Source organism: Poecilia latipinna, unplaced genomic scaffold (genome assembly GCF_001443285.1).
Source record: "Poecilia latipinna isolate Pla-1442-1.1 unplaced genomic scaffold, P_latipinna-1.0 Scaffold2206, whole genome shotgun sequence".
NCBI lineage: Eukaryota > Metazoa > Chordata > Actinopteri > Cyprinodontiformes > Poeciliidae > Poecilia > Poecilia latipinna.
In genome coordinates, this window is record NW_015114822.1 from 48,996 (window position 1) to 67,408 (window position 18,413).

The following is an 18,413-nucleotide window of genomic DNA, read 5'->3' on the forward strand; positions in this document are numbered from 1 at the left end:
TTTATGTCATGATTTTATTGTTTGCTATGTTTGTTTTATGCTTTGCATAGTTTAAGGTTGATTTTTATTGTACTACGCTTTGTGATTTTATGTCTGTGAAAAGCACATAATTGAACTTTACTTACTTGCCAGCCCACCAGTTCATGCTTGTAGGTTTGCATTTGACAATAATCACCCCAATGTTGCCAACTCAATGACTTTCTTGCTATATTTTTCTTTTGTGTTCCAAATTTTGTTGCTTTCTTGTTTTCTGCCCAGCGGAAGATTTGGGGTCTCTGTTTGAAAAGCGGGACTACAAAGACAGGCCACGAACAGCCGGGGTCAAATCCACCTTATCACTACGGCTGGAACAGTGTCCACAGCAGCTCAACAACCCTTTTAATGAATACTCTAAATTTGATGGCAAGGTAAGCTCATGAAGAGTCATGGATTGATTGAAGGGCTTTGGTATGTGTTAGTGATGAAACTCGATGAAGCCTTGATCACTGCCAAATAATGACATCTATTCACCTTATTAAATTCATTTTATGTACTGCTAATGTAATTATTTGTAGAAATAAAATGCACATCTTTGTTTAATGTAAAATGAAGAACATGACGGTGCTATGGAATCTAGTACTATTTTTCAAATGTTTATCAATAAGTATTTTGTCAAAGTTCTAAAAATTTGATATGTGAAACTTGTTTTTAAGCTGTACCAGTTTTTAACAAGTTATGGTACACCGACTCATTATCTGTAACTTATGCTCTTCATTCAGTTATATTTAGAAACAAAATGTTGATGTTGTATTTCATTAAAATGGTAAATGCTCTGTACTTGAATAGCGCTGTATCAAGTTAAGAGGACCCCAAAGCGCTTCACAGTACATTCAGTCATTCACATGCTGATGGTGGTGAGCTAAATATCAAAATATTGTATTTATTTAGTAACTCCCTTGAAGCAAAGTTTGCCATTTTCTTTTAAAACATTTCATGCTGCAAGAGAGATATTACATAAATACAAAATTTTGATATTTTCTTTCAGCATCGCCTATGTAAAGTAGGGGTGCACCGATTGCAGTTTTCTGCCCGGTCGCCGATTACCAATCTTTTAAAAAGCCAAACTTACTGATTCCAATTTTGGTCAATACCATTTTTTGTTTGAAATGTTGCTCAATATATCAAGAAGGTTACTGAATTGAAAACAATGGGATGACTATTGTTAATTGTAAATGTGCAGACATGACCTGGTCGGCCAGTTTGTCAGTCAAACCTTTCTCATGGGAGAAAAGAGAAGCACAGTGGTTGATTTTTAGACCTTTGCCGAGGTTGATAACATCAGTGGATAAGATCGGCTTCACATGTAAAAATCGGCCGATCACCGATCTCCCAATATTAAGGAAATCGGCACCGATAAATCGGCTGGCCGATATATCGGTGCACCCCTAATGTAAAGTCTTTTCTTTCTTTATCTCAAGGGTCACATTGGTACCACGGCTACCAAGAAGATAGATGTCTACCTCTCAATGCAGATGACTCAGGAGAAAATGCATCCGATGACAGTGGTCACCATTGCAAACGCTCGTGTTCACGACCTCATTGGACTCATCTGCTGGCAGTACACAAGCGAGGGACGAGAACCCAAACTCAGGTGAGTACAAACAAATTCCAAATACAATTTTATGTTGAAGCTCTTCATTAACGGTGTTTCCCGTCCACCTATGTTGTTATATAGAGCACTCACACTGTTATTTTGCTTACAGTGAGAATGTGGAGGCCTACTGCCTTCACATTGCTGAGGATGATGGTGAGGTGGATACGGACTTCCCACCACTTGATTCCAATGAGCCAATCCACAAGTTTGGCTTTAGCACACTAGCATTGGTGGAGAAATACTCTTCACCTGGCTTGACTTCTAGACAGTCACTGTTTGTCAGAATGTAAGTATGAAAATGTGCATAAGCAATATTATAAGGCGCTCCACCCAGTCTGGTTATTTGTCACTGGGCAAGACACTTCATGCACCTTGCCTGCTGATGTTGGTCAGAAGGACCAATGGCACAAAATGGCAGCCTGGCTTCTGTCAGACTGCCAAAGGGCAGCTGTTCCTACTATCCATTATCAGTGTGTGAATGTGTCCTTTGAGATCTCAATTTAATATTAGAAGTGAATTAAAAATAAAATTGATTATTAACTAACGTTGTGTTTTAGAATAAACAAATTATGTTATTAATCATCATTTGTTTGTTCTAACACAGAATAATGATGCCATTTTCAGGCTTTGAAACTTTTGCTGTGCATTTATAGTTGGACTATCCATATCTGACTGTTTCTCTCTTTTTCTTTTTAGAAATGCTGCTCATGGTTTCTCTTTAATTCCTGTGGATAGTCTGAAGGTAACCATGAAGGAGATTCTCCAAAAAGCACTCAAGAAGAGAAAGGGTTCACAGAAAGGGTCAGGTAATGATGTTTTGGTCGCTCACAGTTCTTGGTGTGATGTGCGTAGTGTTTGTTTTTGGTCGTTATGATACTATGGTTGTTTTGGGGCTATATTTTAAAAAAAATGTAACCACAAAAAACTCTTTCCCACTGGCAAGTCCCACTCTAACCGGTTAATGTGTGGTCCGGTTCTACCCCAGTAATTAGCGTCTCCATTATGCGCTCTGTTCCTCACTGTAGTGGGTAGATTGTGAGCAGCAGCAGATGTGGTCAACTCTGCTGATGTGTGCAGCTACATTCAGTATTGGTTTCTGGTTTTCGAGATTTTGGTTCCGATGGACTCAAATAAACCCAGACATTTAATCCTGTTTAATAGAAAGTATAAAGACTCGAGGGTTCCGGTGACGTCACCTTCCGAGATGGTTGCTTGAGCTGACTGCTTCTCCGGTAAATCTTAATTTGACCCCCATTACTTGCCAAATATAACAAAAAATGAGTAAAATGGAGTCTGTAAGGGGGTCTAGAATGGGGAAAAGGGATGGGAATAAGAAAACCATGAACGAAGAATTGGCACATGAACGAAAGATGGCAGGTAGCTCACCAACACATCAGCACCTCGACGAAGCTAATGCTAATCCGCTTTCCACTGACGAGACAGGGCTAGCACAAATTCTGGGGGAGTTACGGGATTTCCGAAAAGATATGAAACAACAGCTGGATGACATTAAGTCAGAACTCATCAACGTACACCAAAAAAGTAAGGAGACGGGGGACCGAGTTGATGGAGGAGCGGGAACAGAACATGGAGCAGATATTGAGCAAGATTTCCGAACTGATAAGCCAACAACAAGAAAAACTTCTTGACCAGGAGGGGAGATTACAAAGAGAAAACGAAAGTTACGACTGTAACTATGGTTCTATGAATCCCGGATGACCGCCAGAGGTGGTACTTAAAGCACTGAATGATCACTCTTGCGCATGCACAAGTCGAGAATCTTATACCAACATGATCACGTGTGACCCCCGGTGACACCGGTAAATCTATATAGTCACGTGACAATGACAGCTCAGTCCCTTAATCTTCTCGCGAAACACGATGATTCTGAGGGACTGAACGCTCTGGCGGTCATCCGGGATTCATAGAACCATAGTTACAGTCGTAACTTTCATTCTATTTCATCCCTATTGACCGCCAGAGGTGGTACTTAAAGCACTGGATGACGATTACCAACAGAGTCCTGAGGAATCACACACAGAAAAGAAACAATCCCAAAACATACCCACCTCACTGGGATGATGATGAATGCTGGGACAGGATCCCCTCCAGTGGGTGAAAGGCAGCCAGGTTAACCCTGTAAAACCTAGCAAAAGTATTTGGAGATGACCAGGAGGCTGCTGCACAGATAGCCTCCAGAGTGACCCCAGTCATAGTGGCCGATGATGCACTAATGCTCCTGGTGGAATGGCACCGTACACCAGCAGGAGGTTGGTGACCCTGTAGAACGTATGCTTGTTCCACCATATCCGATTGTGCAAGACGCTGTTTGGAAAGGGTCTTCCCCTTGCGGGGCCCTGCATAGCAAACAAACAGACTAGACTGCCGCAGAGAAGCTGTGAGTCTGATATACGCTTCCAGTGCCCGAACAGGGCAGAGAGGCTCATCTGGCCTATCTGTGTCAAAGCAAGCAAGCTGGAGGGGCACAGAGTGGCTCGCAGATGAGGCCACCTTCAGAAGAAATGCCACGTCAGGCCAAAGAGTAACGCCAGAGCCAGCTGGGTTCCAACGGCAACAGGACTCGTGAACAGACAGCGCATGTAGTTCACCCACCCGCTTCGCCGAAGCCATGGCAAGGAGAAAGGCAGTCTTTTTTGACAAATAGTCAATGCTCACCCCTGCCAAGGGCTCAAATGGGGGAGATCGCAGCGCAGTGAGGACGAGAGAGAGGTCCCACACAGGTACGACAGGGCGCAAGGGAGGGTGCAAGCGCCAGGCACCCCTCAGAAACAAAGAAAGGTCTTTGTGACGGCCTATTGTCTCTCCATTCACCACCACATGCCAACAAGAGATGGCAGCCACATAAACCTTCAGAGTGGACGGAGACCGACCCTGAGAAAGCAGTGCTTGAAGGAAGGTTAAAATAACCAAAATAGAACAGTGTACAGGATCCTCATGTCTAGCATGACACCAACTGCTAAAAACATTCCACTTATGAGTGTACGCCAGTCGTGTTGAAGGGGCCCTGGCGTTAGTCATTGTTAGTCATTGTATGCCCAACGTCTCCGTCATACTCCGAGAAGGAGATGCTGGGCCTCGTAGCGGCCACACCCAGAGCTGGAGGCGACTGGGATTGGGATGCAGGATCCGACCCCCCAGCTGTGACAGAAGGTCCTTCCGGAGGGGAAGAGGCATTGGAGAGCTGCAACAGAGCCTGTGCAGCAGTGGAAACCAGGTTCTCCCCGGCCATAAGGGGGCCACTAGAAGGACCTGATGCCCCTCCTGAAGGACTCTCAGGAGTGTTGGGCCTATCAGGGGAAGCGGCAGAAAAGCATAGAGCAGCACTCTTGGCCATTCGTGTGCCAGTGCATCCTGACCCAGAGGACTGGCACTGTCTGCCAGGGAGAACCAAAGCGGACAATGTGTTGTCTCTCGGGACGCAAACAGGTCCACAGCTGCTATGCCGTATTTCTCCCAAATGACCCCCACTACCTCCGGGTGGAGCCTCCACTCCCCCGTTGGTGGGCGTCCCCAAGACAGAATATCGGCCGGCCCATTCTGCACCCCTGGAATGTGGGCCGCCCTCAGGCTGGCTTTTTGCCAGCCCTCAGGGGGAGTGACCTGGGCAGCCCCTCAGGCTGGCAAAAAGCCAGCCTGAGGCTCGACCAGGAACTCGACCAGGAACAGGAGCCTGAGGGGCTGCCCAGGTCAAGAGCTTCTGGGTCAGCCTCAGCAATGTTATCAACCGTGTCTTCCCCTGATGGTTGATATGAAAAACCACCGAAATATTGTCCGACCGCACCAGGACATGCCTTCCGCGCAGGCCCGGAAGGAAGTGTCGCAACACCCGCTGCACAGCCTCCAACTCCAAGGCGTTGATGTGGTGCAGTTTTTCCCGCGGAGACCATGTCCCCCGGGTGATCTGTCGCTGCCACGATGCCCCGCATTCTGTGAGCCAGAGACGCGAGGCATTGATTTGGACACCAGCAGTTTCCTGCGGCGGTGCAGCGTACAAGATGGGCGTAGCCTTAGACTGTTGAGCCACATCTGTAGCGGTCGCAGAGACAGCAATCCCAGGGGTACTCCTGTAGCAGCAGCAGTCAGCTTGCCCAACAGATGAAGGTAAGCAATAAAGGGGGGTGCGCGGCCAGGTAGAAAGGAGGGCAGCATTTGAAGAATGCCCTCGACACGCTGGGGCGATGGGCGAGCAGTCATAGTGAGGGAGTCCATCGTGATCCCAAGAAAGGTGACCTGCTGAGATGGAACCAAGTTGCTCTTCTGCCAGTTCACACGAAGACCCAACAAGTCTACGTGACTGAGCAAGGTGTGTGTCCGCCGCCGCCTGAGCTTCTGTGGGCGCACAGATTAGCCAATCGTCCAAGTAAGGCAGGACCTTCAACCCCTTGGCCTGCAGAGGAGACAGGGCTGCAGCCACGCATCGAGTGAATACACGCGGGGACAGAGAGAGGCCGAATGGAAGAACTCTGAACTGAAAATGCTTGCCCTGAAATGCAAAGCGGAGAAACTGCAAATGGTGTGGTGCAATCAGAACATGAAAGTAGGCGTCCTTCAAGTCGACCAAGGTGAACCAGTTGCCGGTGGAGATTGTCTGAAGCACATCACTGATGCTCAACATGTGGAATGGGATAGTCTTCAAAAACACATTGAGACCTCTCAGGTCCAAAATTGGGCGGAGTCCGCCAGTCTTTTTTGGGACTAAAAAATACTTTGAGTAAAAGCCCCCTGGATCCCGCAGGGGGTCGACAGGCGCCCTTGGCCAGAAGGGCGTCTATCTCTTGGCTCAGAGCCTGAGCCTTTACCTGGTCGTGAATCACTGTCATCCTGACTCGACCAGGAACAGGAGGACGGTGGCGGAACTGTAGCGTGTAACCCCGAGTCAGTGTAGACACCACCCATGGATCGGGAACGAGAGTGGTCCAGCAACTGAGCTGGTCCGGGGTAAAGTGTCCCACCGCCAGCTCAGTATCATTTCCGAACCCCCCTACCCCTAAGAGGGCAGGAGGGTTGCCGAGTGGACTGCCGGGGTTGAGAAGCGATGTGAGCCTGACCCCTGGAAACATCCCACTGGCCAGGAGGAGGCCCTCAGCAGGCCGCGGCTGCCACACGGAGGGTGTAGACGGGGCTGGATAAGTGCGTGAAAACGACGCAGAGGCACTCCCAGCAGGGCACTGCAATCGCCTGCGATGAAGGCCGGCCAACTGCTGCCTGGTATGAGAAGCCTGGGCCGCCCGCTCCAAGGCTGCAAGTGCAGCAGAGCCAGACAACTCCCCAGGAACCACTGGAAGACTCATCAAGTTCCTTCTACAGGCTTTAGTAAGAGGAGACTGTGCCAGCCAGACCTGGCGTCGTGCCTGGATAAGTATAGGCAGGACATGGCCAATTTCCCTAGACAAAAGAGCAAATGCATGAAGAGATGCGTCCATCAAACCTTGAGTAGGCGCATCAATCGCCAAACCCTCCAGAAAGGCTGAGAGACCCAGTAATAAATGCAACAATGAATTACCGAGTCGCCCCCAATCGAACCCCCGAGTCATAAGCTCTACAGAGCAGATCATCAGTCACACGACACTGAGGACGAGGACACCTAGCATTAGCTCTCAGAACCTCATCTGGAGCCACAATGAGGGATGCTATGGCAGGTTCGACAGAAGGCATATGACCCAAGCCAAATTTGTGCGCATCCTGCATGGCCGCCAGGGCCCTGCTATCAGAGGTTGGCCGTGAAAAGGCCCTAAAGTCTGCCCAACAGGCATGAACGTCCTTCACATAGTCGGCAGATGGGGGAACCATAAAGGACGACCTAGTAGAAGGATGACCTAGTAGAAGGATGACCTAGTAGTAGGACGCCGAAAGAAAGCACTAGAAGCATCAGGCTGGCTCTGTGGAGCATCCAGCAGTTCTCAAAGCGCCCACTATCGAATCATCCTCTTCCGACTGAGAGCAGGAAGAGATATGCGAACTAGCTGTCGACCATATGCAAGCCACCACCGTCTCTAAGGGACTCGAGCAGTGCTTTCATCTGCTCCAACTCAGAAGAAAGATGGGCCACCTGCCCAGATAGGCCCTCAGAATCCCTGGAGCTCTTCTTGGTTCTCTTACATGCAGGTTCCATAGCCTCAGGAGCCATATGCTTCACAGGCTGGCTGGCACCTTGAAAGCCGCTCCCATCGATTAAAAAAGAGAAAAACAACTTACCAATCGAAGAACAAAGTTGCATCAATGTAGAGCTTGCACAGCCTCTGGATGGGGAGAAAATCCTCACAGCTCCGACCGTAATCTTGAGGCTACCAGCGACAAGCAACAATTAAATTCTTACCACCTATTCAACCTGTACGCGAGAAGATGAAAAGGGACTGAGCTGTCATTGTCACGTGACTATATAGATTTACCGGTGTCACCGGGGGTCACACGTGACCATGTTGGTATAAGATTCTCGACCTGTGCATGCGCAAGAGTGATCATTCAGTGCTTTAAGTAGGCGGTCAGTAGGGATGAAATAGAACATCCGGATATACAACGTGCCAGAGGGAGCGGAAGGATCATCGATGAGAGATTTTGTGAATAAATTACTTAAATACACCCTGGAGATTTTAAATATTGATTATCGACTTTTTACTTCCATCATGGCCAGACGATTGGAAGAATTTCTCCCTTCCCTAATATAACGATCAAACTGGTTTCATACGACGTCAAACACAGGACAATATAAGAAGGACTCTACATGTTATAGATCACATACAAAAGAGTAAACTGAAAGCCATTATCAGTATAGATGGGGGAAAAAGCATTTGGTTCAGTTAACTGGAATTTTCTCTTCAGGGTTTTACATAAATTTAGACTACATAGTACAATAATAAAAACAATACAGGCGTTATATAATAGTCCCACAACGAGAATTAAAGTTAATGGACATTTATCAGACAGAATTACTTTAGAAAGAGGGTCAAGACAAGGGTGTGCGTGGTCACCGTTACTTTTTGCATTATATTTAGAACCACTAGTCCAATCGATAAGACAAAATAAGGATATTAAAGGAATAATTACTAAAGGGATAGAACATAAATTGGCTTGTTATGCAGACAATATATTAATTTATGTAGAACAACCGACCTTCTCTCTTCCAGTTTTGATGCAATTATTCAAACAATTTGGTCAATTATCAGAGTACAAAATTAATATTAACAAAACTCAATTGCTGTCTTATTATTATACTCCACCGCAGGCAATCCAAAACAGGTACCCCTTAGCTTGGCACACTGACCATTTTAAATATCTAGGCATAACTATACCAAAGGACCTCGAAAAACTATTCGAATATAATTATGTTCCCATGCGAAAAAGAATTAGAGCAGGGGCGCCCATACTTTTTGAGAGCAAGATCTACTTTTTCTCTCAACAGCCACCTGAGATCTACCTCATGACACAAAGACATAAAAATTGCAAATTAAACTCTATTGACTTATTTTATATGCGAATATGCATCAGTTATAGCAGAAATAATAAAGTGACAGAAAAACTAATCCAGTTTTTTCCTCAGTGAGATTCTGACACTGGGAGCAGGTTACTGGTTTCTCAGTCAGAAGCTGGTTGCAAACCAGCAGGTGTCGGTCAGTCATGGTGGATCTGAACTTTGGTTTGATGACCTCAGTATGAGAAACTAACCAAAGAGCCCAGAAAAGGTAAAGGCAAATCTTCGGAAATTGGGATATAATTAATTTAATTTCACATAATTGTCGCTGTAGAATTAGTTAAAACTCAATGAAATATATTTGTCCAATTTGATGTTTGTTGTGACGTATACTCACAAAGAACGAGGTAATTAGTCCAAGTTTTGTCGTTTATTGAACATTCAGAAACTACAGTGGGTCTAATGAGCCACAGCAAAGGTAAACAAAGGTAAAACAACCCGAACAGATGATCAAATCAAAACTACTCCTACCTTTGTACTTTCTGTCTCTTTGTAGTTTAAGCACACCTGTTGCCGTGGCAACCGCCTGCGCCCCGCAAGCCGAGCAGAGATTATGTCAAAAACACAACATTCAGTTCGTTGCAATATCACGTTTCCAGGCTTGATATTTATTCCTCGATTATTAATAAGCCTCTCATGGACACAGCGCTGGTTGAGTAGCTAATTTAACCTCCTGCTCTGCTCGTCAGTCGGTCTTTGAGTCGCCTTTTTTCCCCTTTTTTTTTCTGTTAATGGGACCGAAACGCACTGAATTGCGCAACACCTTGTTCAAACAATAATTACTGAGATTATTAATTTTAACACGTCTCATTGATTTTTTTTATACTTATTCTTTTTTAATGAAGCTACAAACGTTTAGGATCTTAGTGAATATTTTTGATAAGCCCGTCAGAAGAGGAATTGCTGGTCTCAGCGTCCTGGAGGCGTTCAGATTGTCATCTGCCGAGATCAACTCAAAACCTTCCGCGATCGACTGGTCGATCGCGATCGACATATTGGGCACCCCTGAATTAGAGGATATCACAAGATGGAATCTCACTCCTTTTCTAAGTTTTAGCTCAAGAAGTGACTCAATTAAGATGAACATACTGCTCAGACTGTTATATTTATACCAAACTTTACCAATTGAAATAAATCAAAAGGTTCTTAATGAATGGGACAAACTATTATCAACATATATTTGGCAGGGTAAAAGACCTAGAATTGGATATAAGATCTTATAACTGAAAAAGAAAATGGGAGGTTGGGGGTTGCCTTCCCTTAGAGATTATTATTTAGCAGCACAAGCAAGAACACTGATATACTGGTGCGACTCAAAATATAATGCTCAATGGAAAACTATTGAAACAAAGGCGACACCCATTCCTGTACAGGCAACTCTGGCTGATGCAAATCTACAAAGTTTCATAAATAAGATAACCGGTGGATGAAAACAACCCTTAGAGTGTGGAAAACCATTGTAAAGAAACTGCACTAGAAAACGACCTGGCAGTCATAAAATGGATTGCATATGACTCAGACTTGACACCAAACAAACTGGACGCCAGGTTTAAGAACTGGACATCCAAAGGAATCACTGCTCTGTGCACAATAGTGAACAACAATGTCTTAGGTGATTTCAAAACACTCAAGAGAAAATATTATCTGGACAAACAGGACTTTTATCAATATTAATAAAATTTCTTATCTGTAAACTTAAAAATTAAGCCAATTACTGACAAGAATATAAACCTAATGGATTTTTTTATTAATGCCTATAAATCAAAAATTAAAGGGAAAATTATTTCACTTTTCTATAAAAACTTAATAGATCTCAAAAACATTTCAACCCTACATATCAAAGCAAGTTGGGAAAGAGAGGGCAATTTAACAATGACAGAGCAATATGGGCAATAATGTGGACATATAATAAATTTTTACAATGGGAAGAATTTGGATGGAAAAATCTGGTAAGATTCTTAATTACACCTGCTCAGAAATGCCACTATGATGGAAATACTCCTGCATGTTGGAGAAAATGTAGAAATCAAAATGCAAACCATTATCATGTCTTCTGGGACTGCCCAATTATAAAAAATTACTGGAAAGAGATTAATAGTGCCTTACAAGATATTTTCAAGCAGAACATTCCTTTGGAGATCAATCTTATGTATTTTGGCATAATTTCTCAAGAAGCTTCCAAAACAAACAAAAATCTGATGACTATTTTATTAACAGCAAGTAAGAAAAAAATTAGAAGAAAGTGGTTATCACAAGACAAACCAACTGTGGATGACTGGATCGACATAACATTTAACATGTATAAAACTGAAAAAGAACAGCCTCTCAATCACAGGACTGAACAATTCTGTCAGTGGTGGCAGATTTGGGTAGACTATGTAAAACTGATTTCATTTTTAGAGATCAAACTTGATGAAATTTCCTTGACAATCCACTCTCTTATGATAGCCATACTTCATAATTATTTTATACTATGTTTTTTGTTGGTGTATTATTTTTTGTGAATTGCTTTTTACACTTTTAACTTAATTTTTTCTTTTCTTTTGTTTCTTCTTTCACACTCTTTTACTCCTCGCTTTATAATCTTTCTCAGGGAATTGAAGTTGCATTTTTGTTTTGACTGTTATCATGCAATGGTCTACTTGTCCACCTTATTTCAAATGTCGAAGTTAGTTTTGTGATGTAGAGGCCTAAAGTCATGTAAATGATACTTCCTTGAGAATCATTAAAGATTAAAAAAAGAAAGTATAAAGACTCATATCAGCTGATTATTTCACTATACATATAAATATGATTACATTTTCTTTGTGTGCAACCTTTTAGATCGCACTCAAAAGATGTAAACCGCATGAAGTTTGTTTAAAAAAGAATCCAAAGGAAAAATAAATTTTACATCACTAGCTAATATTATGTAGTTACGGTGTTTCACACTGTCTGTGCAAAATTACAGCTCTGACAGAACTGACCACAGCAACGTTTCTCTCTTTTTTTTTTTTTTATTGCTGCCTGTTCTTCAGAGAGACGAGCTGCTATGGCGCTGTTAAATCACAGTCATTCCAAAACTTTCTGCATGTGTTCCTGGCTCTGCCTGTGATTAAATTCATAAATGTTCCTCCAGACTGAGCAGCTCTCTGATAGCAAACGGCATGTCTGCTGTTCACAGCTAAACTATAATGTTGTTTTGGAGTTTGATGTGAGGTCATCAGACCAAACCAACTCAAATTGGTTTGGTGCTGTTCTCAGCTCGGTGTGGCTAGTACTACATCAATACATGAGAACAGCTGGGCAGAGCAGCACCGGATTTGCTAATGGAAAATGACTCTGATCGGTACTGACTAGGACCAAATTGGTTAGAGGCGGGCTAGTGGAAAAGTGCCTATAGAGGATCCTTGTTGAAGCTGGGTAGGTGTGAGCTCCCAGGCAGCTGTTCTCTCAGGACTACAGTAGGTGTAGAGTGGAACTTGGTTATGTCGGTCTTAAATGAAGCATGCATAATTTCTTAGACATTTTCATTCATTTTATGTGTGTAATGCACGTAAGTCTATTTTTCAATTCATAACAACCCACACAAAAGTTGTTGTGTTTGGCTGTTGTCCACCCTTAAAAATCTGATCGTTCTCTGCTGTCTTCGGCAAAAACATCTAGTCAGTTGTTGTGGAGAACATGTGAGTTCCACATGTATCCTCTTTAGTTCTGAGGCCAACCATTTGTCATCAATCATTGCTTCCTCATACCGTCAGGCTACTCGGGTGGCTCGCATTGATTTGGCATGTAGAGGCAGGATTAGTCATTTTAGAGAACACTTCTCCATTGAGTATGTTAAGGAAGATTTCTATAAATTAATTAATTTTGGAAAAAGTTTGTCTCTCTTCCTTTATGATCCCGGGTCCTCTCACGACGGCCACGTGTAGTCACTCAGAAGAAAACAGCAATGCGTGTTGACGTCACAGAATTGCAGTTTAATCCAATAGAAGACAACGCATAAAATTACAATAGAAACTGCAGAACAACAGAGACATACATTCGTTTACCTGACATAAATGGAAAGAAGAAGAAGGAAAGAAAGAAAGAAAAGCAAAGACGTCCAAAGACGTCTTTGGAGAATTGCAAGAGCAAATCTAATTTGTTACTTCTGTGTAGAAAGTTTTATAGTAAAGGCGTATTCTTACCTTTAATTTATTCAAATAAGGCGTATCTTTGCTCATCCAACCAGGAGCTATCTCTGACCCTCTCTCAAGCCAGGAACTCCTGCTGTGTTTACGGCTTTTCACAGATGAGTGTGAAAAGCTAGAACTTCTACTGTATTGTTTTCCCACACAGACAAAAGGCAGTTCAAACAATCCTAGCAAACCATCTGCTACAACTACAAGTAATATAAAGGTCAATAGGCCAGAATACATTACTGATTTTAAAACCACAATTAGGCTATTTGAATCAAGACATGTTAAGTTTTAAAACTAGCTTATTTTAAATTTATTTTCTTAACAAGTACTAAAGACATGGTCTTTGCTTCCTCTGCACTGACATTTAAACTTGAAATAATCAGTTAATGTATACATTGTAAAAACTCCAAAATTGGATACCTCACTATATATGAATCTGACCTTACAGTTAATGCAAATCATCAAGAAAAATTCCCTGACAACTGATTTACAGACTGTGAACAACTACAAGGAACTGAATGGTAAATGAAAGTGACCCCTTGATTCTCCCACAGGGCCCATGTATCGTCTGGAGAAGCAGATGGAACCGAATGTTGCAGTCGACCTGGATTCTACTCTAGAAAGCCAGAACACCCTGGAGTTTTGCCTGGTCAGAGAAAACAGTGAGTGAACTCGGCATGAAGGTTTAAATATGAGGTCTGCTGCAAACTTCATTTCAGTGACTGTTGTGGTGGCAATTCACCATCCCAGAATGTTGAATGAAATATTCTTCAAATCATTTCTATGCAATATATACAGCAAGTTTAGACCAAACGCAATCCCACTAAAAACTCAATAAGGACAAGTGAAGGCTTTGTGAATGAGCATAGATCTTATTATCAGGAGCTCTTGTGTTTTATTTAGACTTATTTTCTTAATTCGGCTTATTCATTCTGCTGCTGTTACAGGTTCGAGAGGTGAAGAGAGCTCTGAGGAAGACCCTACTATTGACATCACCACAGTCCAAGACATGTTGAGCAGTCACCACTACAAGTCCTTCAAGATCAGCTTGATTCATAAGCTGCGTTTCACCACAGATGTCCAGCTAGGTACATGCTAGTCAGTGAGGTGGTGCTGTCTTTTCCAGATATGAAAAAGTTTTTGTAACTTTGGACTGATTCTTGTGTATAAAGTGTGTTTTAAAACCACAGTTAAATGTGTGAAACGTTGACCAATAATGACAAGATGTGCTGAAGGATTCTTGATGAAGGCAGTACTTGTAAAACTAATGGAAAATGATACAGACTCACTGTGTGGCTGTCTCCACTCAGGACAATGTGGAACATGATAGTTGTAGAGGACTGTCCATATGAGCAACAACTCAAGTAGTCTACACATGCAAAGAAATGTTGAAAAAAAGTCCTCAATTAAAGCTACAGGTAAAGAATTGGAATGATTGAACACAGTTGTCTACATCCCAGAAAGAAGGACACCAGGGGGCTGGCTGTCCCTCTGGGGAATCGCTACCTGGACCTGGGAGTATAGAGTGCATCTTCTTGTGTGTCTTTACACTTGGTGTATAGGTGTGTGTTTATCTGTGAGGTTGGGTCTTTGGCTGCCCCCTCTCCTGGATCATCTAATTCAATTCAGATTATTATGCCCATTCACAATATGTCATCTCAAGACACTGCAAAAAAAATCTTGTCAGCTCAATCACACATACATTCCATTTCATCCTAGTTATCAAATCATCATGTCCAGTTCATTGTTCAGATTGGTTTCAGATTAGAATTTTTTTTGCAGGTGCTAAGGGGCTAAGCAATTTACTGAGGGTGCTATGAGGGATCTTTTTTCCCTACTGTTATCAACACATACACACACACACACACACACACACACACACACAGGTGCACTAAACTGACATCAGCAGTCACCAATAAAGTGGATAGCGGATAATGTGGTATTCTGCAATACAGTTAAAGCATACACAAACATAACACATTTACTGTATGTAGAGAGTTTAGTATGTAAACCGTTACAATAAATTCACACTCTATTTCCCCATCTGTGTCTGTATATGTAGACAATTTCAGTCCACAATGCTGAATGCACTACAAAATCAAAGAAGGTTGAAATCATTCACTTACCATTAGAAGTCTTCATAACTTCTGATAGTTATCAGTTATTGTTGAGAATAACTTCCCAACAATAACTGCTATTGTTATTGTTGGGAAGTTTTGATCCACTTGTTTGTTTTTCTAACTTGAATTCACTCCATGCATGCTTTCATTGGGATTTTGTGTCCGTCGCTTTCATGATGGCTCTTTAACGATGCAGCTGCTTTCCACCTATTATTAGAGCCAAGAGCAGTAAATACTGGCTCTAGGCAGAATCTGTGTCCTCTTTTTTTGCAGAGCAAAACACAGCATCTTTACTCACACTGTATTCTAACCCCAAGTATTGATCAAGCCAGCCTTTGCTAAAACTTCTTCATCGCACTTCAAACAAGCATGACGGGTATTTTTGGTCCATCTTGAGGACTTCTGCTGAGATCCTCTTGTCCAACAGTGCTAACACTGGACAGCAGCGGTGGAAGGATAGCTGCATAGTTGCTCTCCTTCATCCAGATTAATATTTTCTTTGTTGGTCAGAGTCTGCTTCCAAAAACTCATCCTTCTCTGATTCCATCTGTGGAACTTTTGGTTGCAAAAAACAATCCATATTCACATTATGTGTTCCTCTCAATTGCTTCCCAAAAGTGATAATACGCATGTGCAAAGTTCAAATCCTGAAGTTTTTTTTTTTACTCGATATATAATAATTGCTTTTTTTTATTGAAAATGTTGTCTTTTGAGAAAAATGACACAATAATTACATATTAAAATTTTTAAATTAGATTGAAAAATAATTCAGTATTTCCTAGCTGTGCTTTTCGGGTGCTATGACTTTTACAGGTTGAGCTATAGCTCCCTCTAGTGCCCGCTTGGCACTGCCGGCATTCACTCCTTCATGTAGTAATAATTGCTTGCGTTGTCACTGACTTTAGAGCAATCCCTCATACCGAGCATGCATGTAGCAACAGAGGAGAGGAAAAATTCTCTTTAACAGGAAGAAACCTGCAGAACCAGAACCTGGTTCAATACAGGTGGCCATCTGCCAAGACACATTGGGTGTTTGAGAAGATGGAGCAGAATACACAAGAAGAAACAAACTGCTACAAGACTTTTTCTATGTTAATAAAAAGTAAAAGGTTTATAGCGGGAGAGGGAGATTGATTAGATGATGGCCTCACTATCTTTGCCAATGCCCTCCTCCAGGAAGAAATCGCAGCTAAACAAAACACCGGGTGTAGCTTCAATGGAAAGAAAAATAACTGAGAATACAAAGTCAACAGCAAATAATTGAAATTGGAGACTAGTAGAGGAAGAAGATAGCAGACTAAGGAAGGTAGTCAGCTTGACCAACTTTGATGGTCTCACCTGCAAACTACACCTTTTATGTAATGTTTGTTTTTGGTTTGATGTGTAAAACATGTTTTCTCCAAACATGATCTATACAATGACATCCAAGAGTTCAGCTTTGACCTCATTATTCTAGATTATATTCTCTTAGTGTTTCACATGCTTGTCCAAATCTTCTGTAGCAAACATGTTTTTTCTTGAGAAATGGAGTCTTATGCAGTTTTTCTGCATGGAGGCCATTGCTGTTGAGTATGCTAGTCATTGTTTTCCCATGAAAACAAATGCATTAATTTTGTTTTCAGGGAAAAACAAAATTTCACAAGAAAGTTTGTGCTAACATACAAACCCTCCTGAGATGCTCTGCTCAGCCAGTGACCTGATGTTGCTTCCATCAATCAGCAAATACTGCCTGAGTCTCTCCAAGTTAAAAGAAAGCTGACTCGTCTATTTATTTTGAACTATTAAACAGCTATACTTTACATGACTTTATTTTCATGGAGAGCTTTTTGAATAAATGTAATTGTCCAGGACTGGTTTAATATATTTTCCGTTTATTTAAAGCTTTCCAGTTGTACTCAAATCACCCTTCACATCTCATGTCTGGATATGTTACAAGTGTTTTAATCATGCCTGGTTGGTTTTTGACTGGTTGACTTTTTTCAAGTGTACGTCAGAGAACATTTTAGTACAACATTCAGATGACACAATAAATCACAATAAATGTCCTGTGCTTTTTGACAAACATAATGATCAGTTTGCAGACAGGAGTCTCACAGCAGCAGGCATGTCTGCATTGTTGATATAAACAAGCATCTGCATCACAGCAGATCTGCAACGTCCACAGCATGCTGTCTTGCACAAGCAAATATATACAACGGGGCTGTTTTTATTTGCTGAGCTAAAGTGAACAGATGTCATTAGTGCATTATGTTGCTTGTCGGGGCTTTGGATGTTGGAATGAGTTGACCATTTACATCTTGTCTTGTGGTATTGTCTCTAGGCCACAAATTGCATATTGCTCTTCAGTGCTCTTGCAGATCCATTAGATTTGATGTTACAACAGGGCACATTAGCTCTGTGGTGCTACAGTTGTTGGCCTTTTAATTGAGTTTTTGACATTATATTTTGATTTTATGATTTTATGCAGATACTTTGGATAAATTACGCTCCTAACGCTTACTTAAAAATAAGTGCTTTTACCACGTAACCCATTCCTAATAGCTTTTTTTTTAATCTTAAATATTTTTCACCATCCAAAACTGTCTTTGCAGGCATTTCAGGTGAAAAAGTGGAAATCGATCCCGTCACAAGTCAGAAGTTTTGGATTCGGCAAAAACCCATCTCTATCGACTCGGACCACCTTTGTGCCTGTGACCTTGTTGAGGAGAGAAGTCCCAGTAAGTATTCTGATGAGGTTCTCTAAAGAGAGCCTCTGTCTGGTCATCCTTATAAATTGATAGTTTCTGATTGTGTAATGTTTTAAAAATGCACTGTGTAATTACAACTGCAAGATGATTTCACATCTCATGAAAAGGTCTTGGCATTCTTTAGGCATGGAAAGGACAAAGTAGAATGATTGGGTCCTAATGATTCTAAAAGGCCACAACTGTATTTCTGTGTAGTGGAACACTGATTTCACTCCCAATTTTTTGGCTAATTCAAAGCTCTTAAAGCTGCAGTATGAAACC

At 42.1% G+C, this 18,413-nt stretch overlaps 1 protein-coding gene across 1 annotated transcript in view; it reads left to right on the plus strand.

The window, feature by feature from the left end:
* The window catches only part of mapkap1 (MAPK associated protein 1), a 61,152-nt gene that overhangs the window by 34,139 nt on the left and 8,600 nt on the right, over positions 1–18,413 (plus strand). The window contains exons 4-10 of the mRNA XM_015017900.1: positions 259–407; positions 1,458–1,630; positions 1,743–1,919; positions 2,330–2,439; positions 13,840–13,947; positions 14,233–14,373; positions 17,997–18,122. Coding sequence (XP_014873386.1) covers positions 259–407; positions 1,458–1,630; positions 1,743–1,919; positions 2,330–2,439; positions 13,840–13,947; positions 14,233–14,373; positions 17,997–18,122 — 984 coding nt within the window. The remainder of the gene's footprint in view (positions 1–258; positions 408–1,457; positions 1,631–1,742; positions 1,920–2,329; positions 2,440–13,839; positions 13,948–14,232; positions 14,374–17,996; positions 18,123–18,413) is intronic.